Here is a 15,510-nt window from a genome sequence, read left to right on the forward strand (position 1 = left end):
TAATATGCTAATTCAGGTAACTTATTTAATACTGCAAAAAATTATGTACTTTAAATATTTCATTAGTATGCGTTGATTAGTAATAAACGTAGAGCTTTTCTAGAATATTTTTTCAAACATCTTTAACTTTTTCTAACCAAAAATAGATTTTAAGTTAATAAATTGCTAAATAATTGTCCCGTGAGCATAACTCAGTTGGTAGAACAATGCATTATTATATGCAGGGGTCGAGGTTCGAACCTCAGACACCCCACTTATTCACCTTATAAGGTGAATTCTAGCCACTAGGCTACCTGACAATAAAAATAAAATAATAATTGCTAAATAATTTTAGCTTAATTTCCAAAACTATTAATTTTAACTTTAATTCTATGGACAGGTTTGAGTATGAATTTAGGGTTGGTACTTATATCCTCATTACTCGTTCCATACCCGTGTTTTAAAATTAAGAAAAACTCTAATTCAATCAAAACGAGGAAAACACATCGATTTGAATTTGGTTCAGGTAGGTACCCATAGATATGGGCTTTGTTGCCATGTCTACTCGGACGTACGTCTCATGTGAAAAAAGAGTGGAAAGATATTTGATATGTTAGGGCGTAGTTAGAGCCCATAAATAAATAAAAGAACATAATCGTCAAAGTAACCCCACGTGTGTAAATAAAAAATAATCACAACACATATAGAGTAGTTTAATCAAAAAAATCGAAAATCCATTTCATTGAACAAAATATGAGATATACATTGAAATAAGCAAAGCTACTACATACATCTAATATATTTGTTGAAAGCCAAGCCCCCACTTGGAGTAATGCAATATATAGGGGTCAGTATCACACTACCACTAATAACAAGAAGTAACAACAAATTGAAGAAAAACAAGATTTACATACAAACAATAACCATTGATCAGTGAATTGAAGTTAGGACCACAAGCCTTCAGAATTGTTGAAGACAAATATCCTTGGATGGCTGATTCCATCTTCAAAAGAACTCATTCAACTATCATAAATGTCTCATTCCATCAACTAAGCCGGTGATGACAACAACTAACAGAGAAAACCACCAAGACAAAATTGTAGGTTATACGCTACGATAATAACAATCCGACATGAAAGCAAGTTGCTCCTTCACAAATTGAATGATCATCATATAAACATCTTCTGTTACGATCGTTGAAGAACAAGATTTAGCTCCATGGAAGATTTGGCCAATAAACCACCCCTCCTGCATCAAATAATCAAGAGAAAAAATAGAAGCTAAATATCAGTTTCTGTATCAAAACGTAAGGGAAGTAAAATTTTGTTCGAAGGTTTACTAAGCATCATTATTTTACTCAACTCATTCACAGGCCAACTAAGTTGTTGAATTAAGTAACCAAAAGAAAATAAGAGGCAAGAAAGAATGAGTCCCTCGATGGGATGGATATAGTACTTGTTTCATAAATCTCATTGATGCATAAAAGAATCATAGAAAAGTTATATGAGAGACATGACGAGAAATGCAAATATATGATATTATGTACATATTACTTGGCAACACCGAAGACTACAAAATTACCGTATCAGCATTGGAAGAATTGTTTGGACTTTTTGTAGTTCCATAAAGCACTCGTTGCAGCATTCCCTCCTGTCCTCGAGATTTCAAACAAGTTAGATTTGTCGACATATAAATAAACTACATAAGATAGAGAAAGGAAAATTAAGTGAAAACGAGGTGCACCTTTGCTCCCGATGAAGATCAACCCCAACAGAGGGAGGTGCTGAAATGGTTGCAGTTATTGTTGAACCAAAAACTGCCGCAAACTTTAACAACATATCCAGTGACACCTTTACATGTCTGCATAGTAAGAATAGAGTAAATGGACTCACATGCACAACTCTGCTGTTTACAATGGTGGCCTTCACATTTTTTATAAAATAAAAGCGTAAAATCATCGTCACGTTTTTACATTTTTATTTTATTTAAACCACAAATAACAATTATGTAATTATAATAATTATTTGCGAAACATTCATCTGCATCCTATTGAATATCATATGCATGTGATTGAATGAATGAATGTTTGTATGTCATCAGATCTGATAAATACTTATGAGTCAATATCATGTGTTGACGTAAAACATTTCCCACATTCAATTCCCATCATGAGTTTCAAAGGCATCGTATTAATGAAAAATTACCTTTCGGTCTTGCTATCCAGCAAACCTGTGAGTACAGGAAGTAAGGAAGCAAGTAAATCTAATGTAAGAATCTCCATCTTTTCCATAAGGACACTAATAACATCTGCTTGAACCTGCATCAAGATGAAATTATTTTCAAGACTATATTCAATAAGAAAGCCATTAATTTCTAGTTAGAAAATAGAAAGCACTGATACAGAACAAAAACAAGCCAACGACTGAAGGGACTCGGCAAATACAACGACTTCAAGAAATACTCACAGATTGATCTGGCAGCTTTCTCAAAGCACTGATAGCACCTTTGATATCATTTCGTTCCCAAAAATGTCGAACCACCTACAAATCCACATTACAATCACTAACCAGTAAGTGATGTTAATTGCAAACAGTTTTCAATTTGTATCATCTTTTTTTTCTTTTAGTGTTGTCAAAGAGAAAAAAGTATAGTTACACGTCAGCTTATAGCAAAACACAACACAGAAAGTTCCATGGCTAAGGATTATAGAGACCGAAACAGTTTGAGTATATTAATTAAAAAAGACATGCAAACGAAAAATATTAATATTAATGACTTGCTAAAATTACCTGTAATTTTGTCAACCGTGAACGGAGATTACTTAATGTTACATCATGAGTTTCCATCAGACCTTCAATTATTGCCATTTCATTTGGACTGCTTGAATCCCTTTGAGAAACTTGAGGTTCAAGTTTCTGAAAAAATTATGCAACAGAATAAACACGACTAGTTGAACCCAAAGCAAAAATGTGTGAAAGCGAGAGAACCTGATTGTGTCATATCTCTCACATTCTCTCAAATTGATATTTCATTTTCTATTTTGTACATTATAGATGAAAAAACAGTGAAATTCAGAGAAATAAAAAAAGAAAAGCAAGACAATTGAGCAATTATCTAAATCCCACTAGGATGTTTCATGCAAGGATTCAAGAGAAAAGACCTGAGAGGCTAATTTCTAAAATAGAGGCATCATGTAAAATTATAGAGCTTGTTTTAGTAAATAATATTTTCTATGTATAAGAAATTAAATCTGAAGTACCAACTTAAGCAATTACATTTTATTTGGCTATGTATAATCAATTAGGAATTGCTCCAAAGTGTATACTGGCAAAATGTAGTATTTAAACTGCAGTTCAATCTGGATGCACAAAGTAAACTTGTTTGTTGCCAAAATCCATTTCTGGATAGGTCTAGTTTTTAAGCGAACCCCAAAAATAATTTCTAAATTGTATGGTGTTATAAGATTAGTCCCTGAAATACTATAAATTTTAAAAGTCCTAGAAATTGTATTTTCTTGTTATTTAAGCTCAGATGTTACTCTCTATTAGAAAATATACCAAATTAGTGCCTAATTTTGAAGCTTTTTTTACTTTGATGAGTTTGGGTTTCCTATTGCAACTAAGCTTCCAGCTTGAGGAGTGTTAAGAAATAAAAAGTAATGATGAAAGTCTCCAGGAGTAAAGAGGTGATTCATTGTACTATACTTTCAACTAAAAAGTATGATTTCTCAGGCTTGTATGAATGGTAAATATAGAGAGGTTTAGAGTTGCTATATATAACCCAACCACTCTGAGGAATGTGACCACATACGAAGAATCTTTTTCAACATCCTCTCTGTTCAGATTTCAACCTTTCCATTGCTTCCTATCTTTTTAGCATGGTGTCTGACCAGCACCATAGGCCTAAAAGCTTAAGCCCCAAATTTGAAGGAAAATAATTGGTAAAACATGTCCTATCGACCTTAGAGGAGGTTAATCTCATAAGACCATCCTAAATACTTATACTACGCAATAAAACAAAAGCAACCAATAATATATGCACAAGAAAAAGAAAGAACCAAGAAACATACATATTTTACTGATATCATGTTAAATTACAGAATTTAAATCTTTTGGGGTAAAATAAACAACTGACCAAAATTATATATATCAAATTATCAAGCCTACCAAAATCTCAATGGGATAGTTGCAGGCTAGAAGCTATAAACTTGGATCTACATATAGTATACAGATTTTTAACTAAAACGTACAAGCTACAGTGAAAGTTGAGATAAAAATTACCGGTATGTTAGGACTAGGAGATTCATCAATGTCAGATGGTGTGTTAGGAATGGAGGGAAAATTGTTTCGATCTTCATTGCGGGGAATTCTTTCTTTCCTCTCAGATACCATGGCAAGGGATGCGTTAGCTTGAACTCCATTGCGGGAAATTCTTTCTTTCCTCTCAGATACCAAGGTGAGGGATGCGTTAGTTTGAACTACATTGCGGGGAATTCTTTCTTTCCTCTCCAAGGATGGGGGTGCATTAGTTTGAACTTCACTGCGAGGAATTCTTTCTTTCCTCTCAAACACCATGGAGGGGGATGCATTAGTTTGACCTTCACTACGGGGAATTCTTTCTTTCCTCTCAAATACCGTGGAGGGGGGTGCATTAGCTTGAACTTCATTGCGGGGAATTCTTTCTTTCCTCTCAAACACCACGGAGGAGGATGCATTAGTTTGCACTTCAATGCGGGGAATTCTTTCTTTCCTCTCGAATACCGTAGAGGGGGATGCATTAGTTTGAACTTCATCACGGGGGATTCTTTCTTTCCTCTCAAACACCGTGGAAGGGGGTGCATTTGTTTGAACTTCAGTACGGGGAATTCTATCTTTCCTCTCAAATACCACGGAGGGGGGTGCATTAGTTTGAACTTCACTGCGGGGAATTCTTTCTTTCATCTCAAACACTGTAGAGGGGGATGCATTAGTTTGACCTTCATCCCGGGGAATTTTTTCTTTCCTCTCAAACACCGAGGAGGGAGATTCATTAGTTTGATCTTCATCGCGGGGAAGTTTTTCTTTCCTCTCAAATACCATAGGGGGGTATGCATTAGTTTGAACTTCATTGCGAGGAATTCTTTCTTTCCTCTCAAATGCCGTGGAGGGGGATTCGCTAGTTTGATCTTCATTGCGAGGAATTTTTTCTTTCCTCTCGAATACCACAGAAGGAGTTTCACTAGTTTGATCTTCGTTGCAGGGAATTATTTCTTTCCTCTCAAATACCGAAGTGGGGTATGAATTAGTTTGATCTTCATTATGAATATTTACCCCTGCTTCATTTATTGTGGGAAGGGGTGCATTAATTTCATCTTCATTGACTTGAACTATTTCTCTTCTTTCAAATCTCTCAACCAGAGAACGGGTTCTTCCTCGTACAACAGCAACTGCAATAATAAAATATAAAAAAATCAGTTTTCCTTGGCTCTCTACATTTCAAAACTACATGTTTAAAGAAAAACAAACCTCCATTCACATATTTAACTGGAGTAATTTCTTCATTGCAAGTAGAGGACTCAACACCTGAAACAAATCAGAAAGTCAAAGACGCAACAAATCACTGATTGAATGAACTTATGCATTAGCCGTCCAGCTCGTTTACTAAACAAGCTACTTGTTAGAATATACACCTGCTCACATCTCTAAAAGATCTTATTTATTAAGAGTCTTAGATAACATTGTGTAAGTTGAAAGATTTCACAAGCAAGGTCTTAGTGTAAATATATGGTATTATAATGAAAGGATGAGAAACAAAATATGATTAGAACTTGGCTATTATGGGAGAAATGATTTCAAATAACAATCTACACATGATATGACTGAGAGAGAACTCATTCTATAAGAGGAAATGTAGACTGCATAAAAGAGACAAGAAGAATAGGATAAGGAAATATAATCAGTGGTTACTTGCATTTTTAATCTGCCAAGTTGTTTAACACGAAAAACTTACGTTTTGCCAGGTTGAAAATTTTGTATGGAGACACAGTTTTGTTTGACTTGTCTGTGACATTCTTGATAGGATGTTTATCTTCACAAGATTCTTTGACTTCATTCTGAGATCCAACATAACTTTCAAACTTAGGAAATTTCGCACTGTCTAATTTACTTGCAGTATCGCAAAAAGTTCTAGAATTCACATCAGAAAACCTATCAACATCAAATCTGCCCGTGGATGCTCTCCGTACATGAGCTGGTTTAAGTAACATCCCGGGTTTTGTCTTTGAAAAAGTGATGGTTTCTTTTACAGGTTTAGCAGAGTCCTTAGAATCAGGAATGTTTGGCACGATTATAGATTTTCTAGTTTCTTGTTCATTTGATTTTACATGAACTTTTGTTGCAGGATTCTGCTTCAACGTTTCCAAGTCATAAATTTCCTTGGATTCCTCTGCGAGATCTACTTTTGCAGAATGATAAGATGCTGATCTTTGTAAAGAAACAGGCTTCCCACCAGAAGCTTTATACATAAAAAGAAACAATTTATTAGATTCACAATCACCAAAGTAATCAGAATCATAAATGCATAGACACCAGAAAAACATGTTCGTATCCCCTTGAAATGCATTCAGCATGTCAAGAAATTCATTAGTTTGCTTGCAAGTAAATTTAAGATTCCAGATTGAGTCACTTCAAGAAAATTGTTTGTACATCGTTCCTTAAAACAACCCATTGATGTAATGGTAGAATTCTACCAATTCATCTTTGTTAAGAATCCCATATTGGATAAGGTCTGAAAATGAGTTTATATGTGGTAGGCATCCCTCACTCTACAAGCCAGTTTTGTAGGAGTTGAGTTAGACTCGACCCAAATTTTAAGATGGTATCAGAGCCTATCCAAAATCCACTTGGGTCACGCTTCAGATGTCCACTCCTGGGCGTGATGGGGTGTTTTAAGAGTCCCACACTGAGACAAGGCCTGAAAATGATATTATATGTGGGAGACATCCCTCACTCACTCTACAAGTCGGTTTGTGGGGGTTGAATTAGACCCAACCCAAATTTTAGATGTTATAAGAGCCTATCCAAGATTAGATGGGAAGCCCGCGATCGGGCTACTCAGGTCACACTCCAGATGTCCAATCCTAAGCATGAGGCGTGTGCACTAAGAGTCCCACATTAGATGTGATAAGGCGCGAAATTGAATTCATCGGTGGGAGATATCCCTCACTCTAAAAGCTAGTTTTGTAAAGTTGAGTTAGACTCAACCCAAATTCTAAGAATCTTCATCCGTACTATATGGAGCAGACTCTATTGAACTTCAACAAATCCAAATTTAAACCGAACTTAAATCAACATCATGAGAGGTGGCACATACAGCTTACAACTAAACCATTAAAAAGTCAATACAAGTTAGGCTTATGAAATTAACCAACACCAAAATGGAAATACTCAACACTTTCAAGAAAGCTAGAGACTTGCAAAATATAGCAGAACAGTTTCCAGTAATGAAATTTAGAAGACAATTTGAGAAATTATTTATTTTACTGTGACAATTGAGAAATTAATACCTTTAAGTGAAAGAATATAGTGGGATATAATACTTTCACTAAATGCAGCAATAACACAGATAATTAATACTGAACTTCAAATTTCAAAAGCAACTTAGGAAAAACAAAAAAAAGCAGTGGCTTACAGTCGATATATATATTCTTTATTTCTTTTGACTCATCAGGAGATATGCTGCGAAACCCAGCAGTTGGTCCTACATCAACCTCTACATTTTCCAATTTACTTCCCTTAAGACTATGTTTCTGCTCTGTGCCGATATCTTTCTTCAGATCCAAGCCATCCCCATACGGCTCAATAAGCTGACACATTGAAACTACCACTCAGAATAAGGGATAACAGAGAAGAGCATGTGCATCTCAAAACATTCTTCGTTGCAGAATAATATGTATGCCAAATATATATTTATAGCAGAAAGATGATGCTTCAAGATAAAAACTAAAAGCAAGAACATATCTAAATGATAATGGGTCTCACCGATATATCTGCTACCCAAACTCCAACAGAGTTTCGGTAGTATGAGCACCCTAAAAGTTTGCCATCGTGAATGCAAAGATCACCAAGTTTTGTCCATCCCATATCAACAGTGTCATGGCAAATAACGGGTTCCCATGAAAACACCTGCAATATATGAGTTTTGCAAATGACATCTTTATCTTTATCCTGATACATGTCTGCTATATTTATTCTATATTCTAAATATAATAAATATTTTGCAACAGTTTTTTACCTTCAAACCATCTTCATGTCCGCTAAATAGGGTCCTTCCATCAGGATGAAAAGCCATTGAGCGTACACCTGTGGCCTAATAATAAGTAATATAATGTACTTCAGATAAGTAATAAGAACCATCACAAAAAAAAAAAGTGATATAAATTAAAAGCAATGCAATTTATACTTATCGATGAAGTTTATTGTTTATGCCTGTAATGCCATGCATTTGGGAGAATAAATGTAAAAGCTTCCATTAGAAGAAAAACCAGATAAGCCAGTTAAAGCACAACATAGATTTGTGGACATTTAGCAGGCTTCAGAGGCAATAACGTTGAAACATCAGAATATTTATCGTATACATAAAATGCAAGAGCATTTTAGGCATCCATATGTTTAAAATTAAGAAAATGTATTGTACTATCAAAATGTATTAAGGAAAACTTGAACCCTAACAATTTCAGTAAATGGAGTGATGTTCTTGACCATTACGATAGTGTAAAGTGACAAACTAAAGAAGTGTCCAGAATGGTACGAGTTAGCACTCAAGTAGTACTAATAGTAGTTTGAAATTTGTCTATAGGTGTTGTGGAGAAATATAAGAGTAGAACAAGCAAAAGATATAGCATACAATATGTGAACATAATAGTTTTCTCAAGAACAAAGATCAGCTGGTTAAAATACCTCACGTCGAGCAGATCCAATCAGTTCAAAGGATTCTAAATCCCAGAATTTGACTGTTCTATCTGCTGAACCTGCAAAACCGTTTGAGAACTTGAATAATTGTTTTTTCAAAAACTTCATAGTTATATATGTATAGAAAAGATGATTGAAACATTTTCAAAGATAGGGAAGGCACAGCTATAAAAAAATAACACATTGACATTATTACTATGGGAGATAGAATAGGATCTTTAATGTTTATTTTTAATTTTCCTATCAGATAGTACAATGAAATTTTTACATGAGATCAACCATATTTATCCTCATTCTTTTAAGTTTGATTTTTCTATTAATTTCTAGGCAAGATAGGGCTGAGGATTTGATAATTAATTAGGGTGAGAGAGCACAGAAATAATTATAGATAGGTTTTGCATGCATAATTGTTGTGGTTAGATAGTCATGAGATAAACGATATGTGAAAGATATAATCGACCTAGGCGCAGTTAGAATTAATGCAGGTTGATTCGAAATCTCAGAAAGTTAAAAGTTTTAGGTTTAAGTTATAAATACAAGTCTGGAAAGGAGTGAACAAAAAGTGGTCCTGAATAAAATGAAGAGTGAAACTTTCCCCCATTATTAGATCTTGGCATCTTGCTGATATTAAGCTATTTTAAATTAAATTTCCATAAAACTCTTGCTGTTTTTGATGGCCCTAAGTTGAGCAATTGGACCAAAAGTTTCCATGGTAATCCTTGATTGAGAAGTCGTTGTCTCCAGAATCCCCCCCAGGTGAAGTATACTATATATCACTCATTAAATTTTCATTTAGAGCACTAGAATTTATATTATATATCACTCATTTATAAGAGATTTTTTCTATGTATCAATACTCAATACCGTTAAAGTAAGTGATTATGAAATTAGATATAGATATTGCAGACATAAACATCTACCACTCTAGAGCATCCCAACCAATCGTTCAAAAGTCGCTAAATCACCTGTAGCCAGAAGAAACTCAAGTGGATGGAAATCTAAGGACGTAATGTGTCCGTCATGGAAATTGAAGTCATGCAAGAGCTTTCCAGCAGTTAGATCCCAGACCTGTAAATTTGTGATGTGGTTTATTAATACGAAAACTGTAATAAATCTATTGCAAGGTGTACTGCGAAGGACTTATAAATGTATGTAGTATTACCTTTACAACATTATCAAAACCACCAGATACTACCCAACGGCCATCCGGAGTGAATTTGATAGTACTGATACCTTGGCTATGACCCTTGTATGTATGAATACATCCTTTTTTCCGGTTGTCCCAAATCTTTAGATTAGTGTCCATGGAGCCGGATGCAAAAAACTCACCGAATGGATGAAACTCAACAGAAGTGCAATTGGATCTGTGCCCGGCAACAGTGCGAACCACTATACTTCAAGAACAATGACAAATATTAAAGCATATTAATAAATTTTGGAAACTGAAACTTAAAATGGTACTTATGGATTCCCCTTTTAAGGTTATGTATGCAATGTAGATAGCTAAATTCATAGTTCTTGCATCAAATAAATGTCTAAGTTTATGATCGGCAAGTTTTCATTTCCCTAGCTTACACTCTAATGCTCCATAAATAAACATCATTCTAGGTCATTGTATATCCCAAGATCATCATGAAGTCGTAGACTAATTAAAGATTTAACTTACTCTTTGATTCTTCCAAATCCCAGAGCCTTATCACACCCGATGTCGATCCAGCAAGAACTAACACTTCTCCCGAATCAAATGTAACCGATTCGACCGGGCTAGTATGACCAGACAAGCTCTGCATATAATCAAACTAAGTCAGCATTGTTATTAGGTCACACTTAAAATGATTGAAATGCTCAAAAAACAAAGGCAGCAATAGCACTGACCGATAGAGAAGTTGGTTTGCCAATAGTCCACAAATTGACCTTGTGATCATCCCCTCCTGTAACGAAAAGACGACACGCCTTCTTCCCAATATTTAAACAATTTACATTGCTTGAATGAGCTACAAATTCCTCTGAAGTTAATTGGCTCAGGAAATCACATTATCAACAAATACACTCAACAACTTACAAAATCAGATGAACATAAAAAACAAAGATTCAACACCACCAATAAATTAAAAATCACCTTTTTAAGCTTAACCAACAAAATTCACATCATCATATAAAAAAAATTATGACTTTCATTAAGATGAAAAAAGCTGAATGTTTTCAAATGATTGAAATAAAAAAGAACAGATAAAACCAGAAATCAAAGGCAAAATCTTCAAGCTCCCATTAACTTTTGCAACAATTTTCAGAAATTAAAATATTAAAAAAAAATTAAACTTTTCACAGCAACTTCAAAAAAATTTGCTTCACTGATTTTCCCAGAAAACAAACAGATTACATCAAAACTTGTCCTCTCAAATCAGAAAACCAAAAGCTTAAAAAAATTTAAAAAATAGACTTCAATACAAAGTACCTAACTTTATTTGATTTAAATTATTTCTTAACAAAAAAATAAAATAAAAGTTGAATCAGTTCCAGATAAGCAATTTCATCAAGCATAATACATTTATAAGAAAATAAAAAAGGATACGAATTTTGTAGCCACGTTTTGCCATTTTTTGATGGGCACCTATGAAACCAGCTTCTTGAGCTGAAAAAAAACTCCTTTCTGAATCAAAGCAGCAATTGATGACTTGGGTCGACTTCAAAAATGACTTTTTCTGCTTCTTGAAGAAGCACGTTTGAGAAGCAGTTTTGTTTTGTTAGGTGAATGGAAAAAGATGAAATCCGAAGCAGAAGTTAGGAATTGGATTGTATATGTCAGAATGAAAAATTGTCTGAAAAATATTTTATAATATTGATTTAAAAAGAGAATAATTCAGATTCAACTCTTAGATGAACTTAGAACTACTTACACAGAAAGAATTTATTTCTCTTTCCTTTTTATTTTTCCAATTGTAATAATTAAATGTTTTTCTGTCTGTACCAACAAATATTAATTAAATGGTTTTTTTTTTCTTTAAATATTTTAAATTAAATAATTAGTCTTTAAAAATATTAAATTTTTCAATTTTCAACCAACAAATAGTAATTAAATGGTTTTTTTCTTTAAATATTTTAAATTAAATAATTAGTCTTTAAAAATATTAAATTTTTCAATTTTCATTGCATTGATTATACAAACTTTTATAAAAATTTATCATTTAAAATCTTTAACTGCGCACTAGTTAACAATTATCTTATGATACATTCATCTCGATTCAAATTTAGAATTTTATCATATCTGAATTCTAAATGATCATTGTCTATTTAAAAGTTTTAGATGAGATATGTCTCAATTCAAATCCAACTTTAGATATACAACAACTTTTAAAGATAGTTTGTCGCTGATTTAGGTTATACTACAAAACTTAAGAGATTAGTCATTGTAGTTGGACGTACAGAAAATACTCCATTTACACTAATAAACAAATGATAAGAGATTTTTCTTCTACTTTTTTTTAAAAAAAACTCGATATCCGATTTAAGAATCGACTTTTCTTCTACTTAAATAAATATTGTGAGTTTGAATATAACTTTGAAAATGTAGATTAACACGCAGTTACACTCATGAATACTTTATACACAAAAAAAATTATGATTATCACTTCGTCCATAAAGGTAATAAGAAATTAAATATACTACCTTTTCTCTATGTTTTTATTTTATTATTATCTCTCAAAAAATATTATTATTATTATTATTTTCATTTTTCCTTTTATGAATTGAATGTGCGGAGCAACGACACGTTGATTTGGTTGGAAATGCCTAACTTTAAATTTAACATCTTTTGAAAAGGTTTTGGTATAGTTTCCCTTCTCTTTCTTGTACTCTTTTTTTTGTTTTATCTAATGAAATGATGCATCTGCATCTGTTTATAAAAAAAAAAAAAAAAAAAAAAAAAAAAAAAAAAACAACACGTTGATTTGCAATAAATCTCTCTTTCAAGTGATAAACAAACCAACGGTAAGTCGGTAAGCAAAGAAAAGAACAATTTTCATTAGAGGAGAGTACACTACGAATATGTTGGGAATACCCAACTTTAGATTTAACACATTTTGAAAAGATTTAGGTATAGTCTCCCTTTTCTTTCTTGTACTCTTTTTTTGTTTTATCTAATGAAATGATGCATCAGCATCTATTTATATATATAAAAAAAAACGACACGTTGATTTGCAATAAATCTCTCTTTCAAGTGATAAACAAACCAACAATAAGTCAGTAAGCAAAGAAAAAACAATTTTGATTGCGTAAAAAAATACAATTTAACAAAATATTTTTTTATATTAGCTTGGAAAAAGATAATCATATTGCATTTTAAAATGCTTTTATTCGAAAACTCAATTGATAATTGTACCACTTAACCTATTCAGTTTTGTCAGGGAGAAATATTTATATAGCAACACAAATAAAAAGTGGTTAGCCACATAAACATATCTTAAAAAAATTAAAAGAAAAAATAATTGAATAATGAAACTAAATTCTTTATTATTTATTTTCTTCCATTCATGTGAGTGTATCTAAGCACTTTTTATTTGTGTTTGTGCTTAAGCAAGACTTGTTCTTTGTGTGTCAACTTAAAAATGCAATAAAAATTGTAATAAAAAAATATTGACAGAATTAAATGTGTTTTAGATATGTTCTTGTGAGTTTAGTTCACTTGACAATGGATAATACATATTATATGCAGGACCGAAGTTCGAATTTCAAACACCTTACTTGTTTATCTTTAGGTAAATTTCTCTAGTTGTTAGTCTACTTAAGCAAAAAGAAAAAAATGTGTTTTAGATCTTGTTTATTTCAGCTCATTGAAATTATTTTTAATACGTTTTTACTTCTTTTTTTAAGGAAAAACGTTTTTACTTTTAAAAGTAATAATTTTATTATTATTAAAATAAAAAATAAAATTCGATCGAAAAATAACTCTCTTATTTCAAATTTCATGGCTACAGGTTTTTCTGGACCCAAGAACCCTTTATTTCTTGATGTTGCATGTATCCTGTCTATTCGTAGGTGACGTGTCATTTCTAGTGGTCTACTGGAATTTTACCTTTTTTTTCAATGGATTTTCATTTGAAACAACAATAAGGAAAATGCTTTTTTGACAATAACAAGGATAATGTTAACCGGTGCTTTTAAAACACTATTTAAAGATTATAGATAATAAGTATTTGTAAAATTATGTGTATTTAATTTATTAAAAATTAAAAATATCTAACTTTTTTAAATTTAAAATGCTTAAAGAATGTTCAAAAAATACTCGTTAGTAAGACCTTAATAATAGTAATAATAATAATAATTAATATCCCTTCAAAATATAATTAATATTTTGGTCAAAATAATAATACTCCTCCTCCTTCATAAATTATAAGTTGTTTGACCAAGAACTTAATTAATTTTGACCCTAAAAAACTTAATTAATTATGTACGAGAAATAGAAATTATGAGTTATTTTACATAATTATTCTTCATTATTGATAAAAAAAATAATTAAAATAAAAGAGAGTAATAAAATATTAATGATATAATAGGAAAAAAATAACAATAATATTTAATTGATAGAATGATTTAAGGTTTAAGGACGTCTTTTTCTTTTTAAAATGACTTATATTTTGGGATTGATGAAATATTCAAGTATTTGATCACGTGAGAAAAGAATAGCTGACTTGCTTTATGACCTTTTTTTAATTAATGGTGTCTTGTATGTGTTAGTATCAATGGAGTATATAGAAATGGTTGTATACATGAGTAAAGAATTTTTTTTTTTTTTTGACAAGATGTGTAAAGAAACTTTACTATATACAAATTAATTCCATAAAACTTACCATTGAATCTTAACTAAATATATTTACGAATAATCTTAGTCTATCCAATATCTACCTAATTATTTAATAAGTAATTTAACTAACAATCGAGCATTGAGTAAATTAAAGAGAATAAAATGCACGAAAAGGACTTATATCGAACAAAAAGAGATTCCTTATAATACAATCTTCCTTTCTTGGTCCACAATTATTCATTGTTTTAGAGAAAACACTCAACGAGATATCCCAAATTTCAACATCCTTAGAAACATGGATGGACATATATCAACTACATTAAAATAGTTAGTTGCATGAACAATCCGACTCTAGTAGCTATATTGTTTTTTTATATTTTATGGAACACCGTTCTTGTTCTTTTGTTAGCTAGCGGGTAAAAAGACAATTTCAAATCATGTGTTCTAAGATGGCAGCTCAAGTAATTGAGTTGGAAGATGAGACACACAAAAGAATACTACTAGGTAGATTTCAAATTATGAATACGAATATAACCATATCGGATAATTAATGGTTGTCTACTTAAAGAAGTATAAGTGTCTCTATAAAGACATATATCAATTGAGTAAGATATTGCAATTAGTGTCATCAAATTAATCGGTTCAAGGATATATTAAATGTCTTTTTTAATCAAATCCAAACGTTTAGATATTGGTGTCTTCAAATTAATCAATCGGTTGAAGAATATTGAATGGTAATTGTACAATGCTTTTTTTTTTATTTAAAAAGTCCATGTTGTTGCC

The 15,510-nt window shown here is 31.9% G+C and overlaps 1 protein-coding gene across 2 annotated transcripts; it reads right to left on the minus strand.

The window, feature by feature from the left end:
• Positions 1-688: 688 nt before the first annotated feature.
• On the minus strand, positions 689-11,839 carry LOC11430367 (katanin p80 WD40 repeat-containing subunit B1 homolog KTN80.4). 2 transcript variants are annotated; one of them, XM_003593432.4, is made up of 18 exons: positions 11,500-11,839; positions 10,803-10,933; positions 10,594-10,711; positions 10,090-10,316; positions 9,893-9,995; positions 8,916-8,986; positions 8,251-8,325; positions 7,998-8,141; positions 7,648-7,822; positions 5,968-6,471; positions 5,484-5,540; positions 4,260-5,404; positions 2,769-2,894; positions 2,445-2,519; positions 2,184-2,296; positions 1,723-1,839; positions 1,561-1,629; positions 689-1,227 (listed from the first exon to the last, which is right to left on the minus strand). In XM_003593432.4, exons 1-18 carry the CDS (start codon positions 11,522-11,524, stop codon positions 1,167-1,169), a joined length of 3,336 nt encoding a protein of 1,111 aa, XP_003593480.2. In that variant the 5' UTR covers positions 11,525-11,839; the 3' UTR covers positions 689-1,166. The 2 variants fall into 2 exon arrangements, with proteins under 2 accessions (XP_003593480.2, XP_039686177.1); XM_039830243.1 differs by lacking the exons at positions 10,803-10,933; positions 11,500-11,839 and having other exon boundaries at positions 10,090-10,321.
• Positions 11,840-15,510: the final 3,671 nt, after the last annotated feature.

This window comes from Medicago truncatula, chromosome 2 (genome assembly GCF_003473485.1).
Source record: "Medicago truncatula cultivar Jemalong A17 chromosome 2, MtrunA17r5.0-ANR, whole genome shotgun sequence".
Classification (NCBI taxonomy): Eukaryota; Viridiplantae; Streptophyta; class Magnoliopsida; order Fabales; family Fabaceae; genus Medicago; species Medicago truncatula.

What these genes read in the sequence shown, in the direction of transcription:
- LOC11430367 (XM_003593432.4), bottom strand. Translation starts at nt 11,524, where the DNA reads ATGGCAAAACGTGGCTACAAAATTC. An exon ending in GGATTTGGAAGAATCAAAGA is followed by an intron (nt 10,317 to 10,593) that starts GTAAGTTAAATC and finishes CTTGAAGTATAG; the next exon opens with TGGTTCGCACTGTTGCCGGG. An exon ending in CTCCTAGTCCTAACATACCG is followed by an intron (nt 2,895 to 4,259) that starts GTAATTTTTATC and finishes TAATTTTTTCAG; the next exon opens with AAACTTGAACCTCAAGTTTC.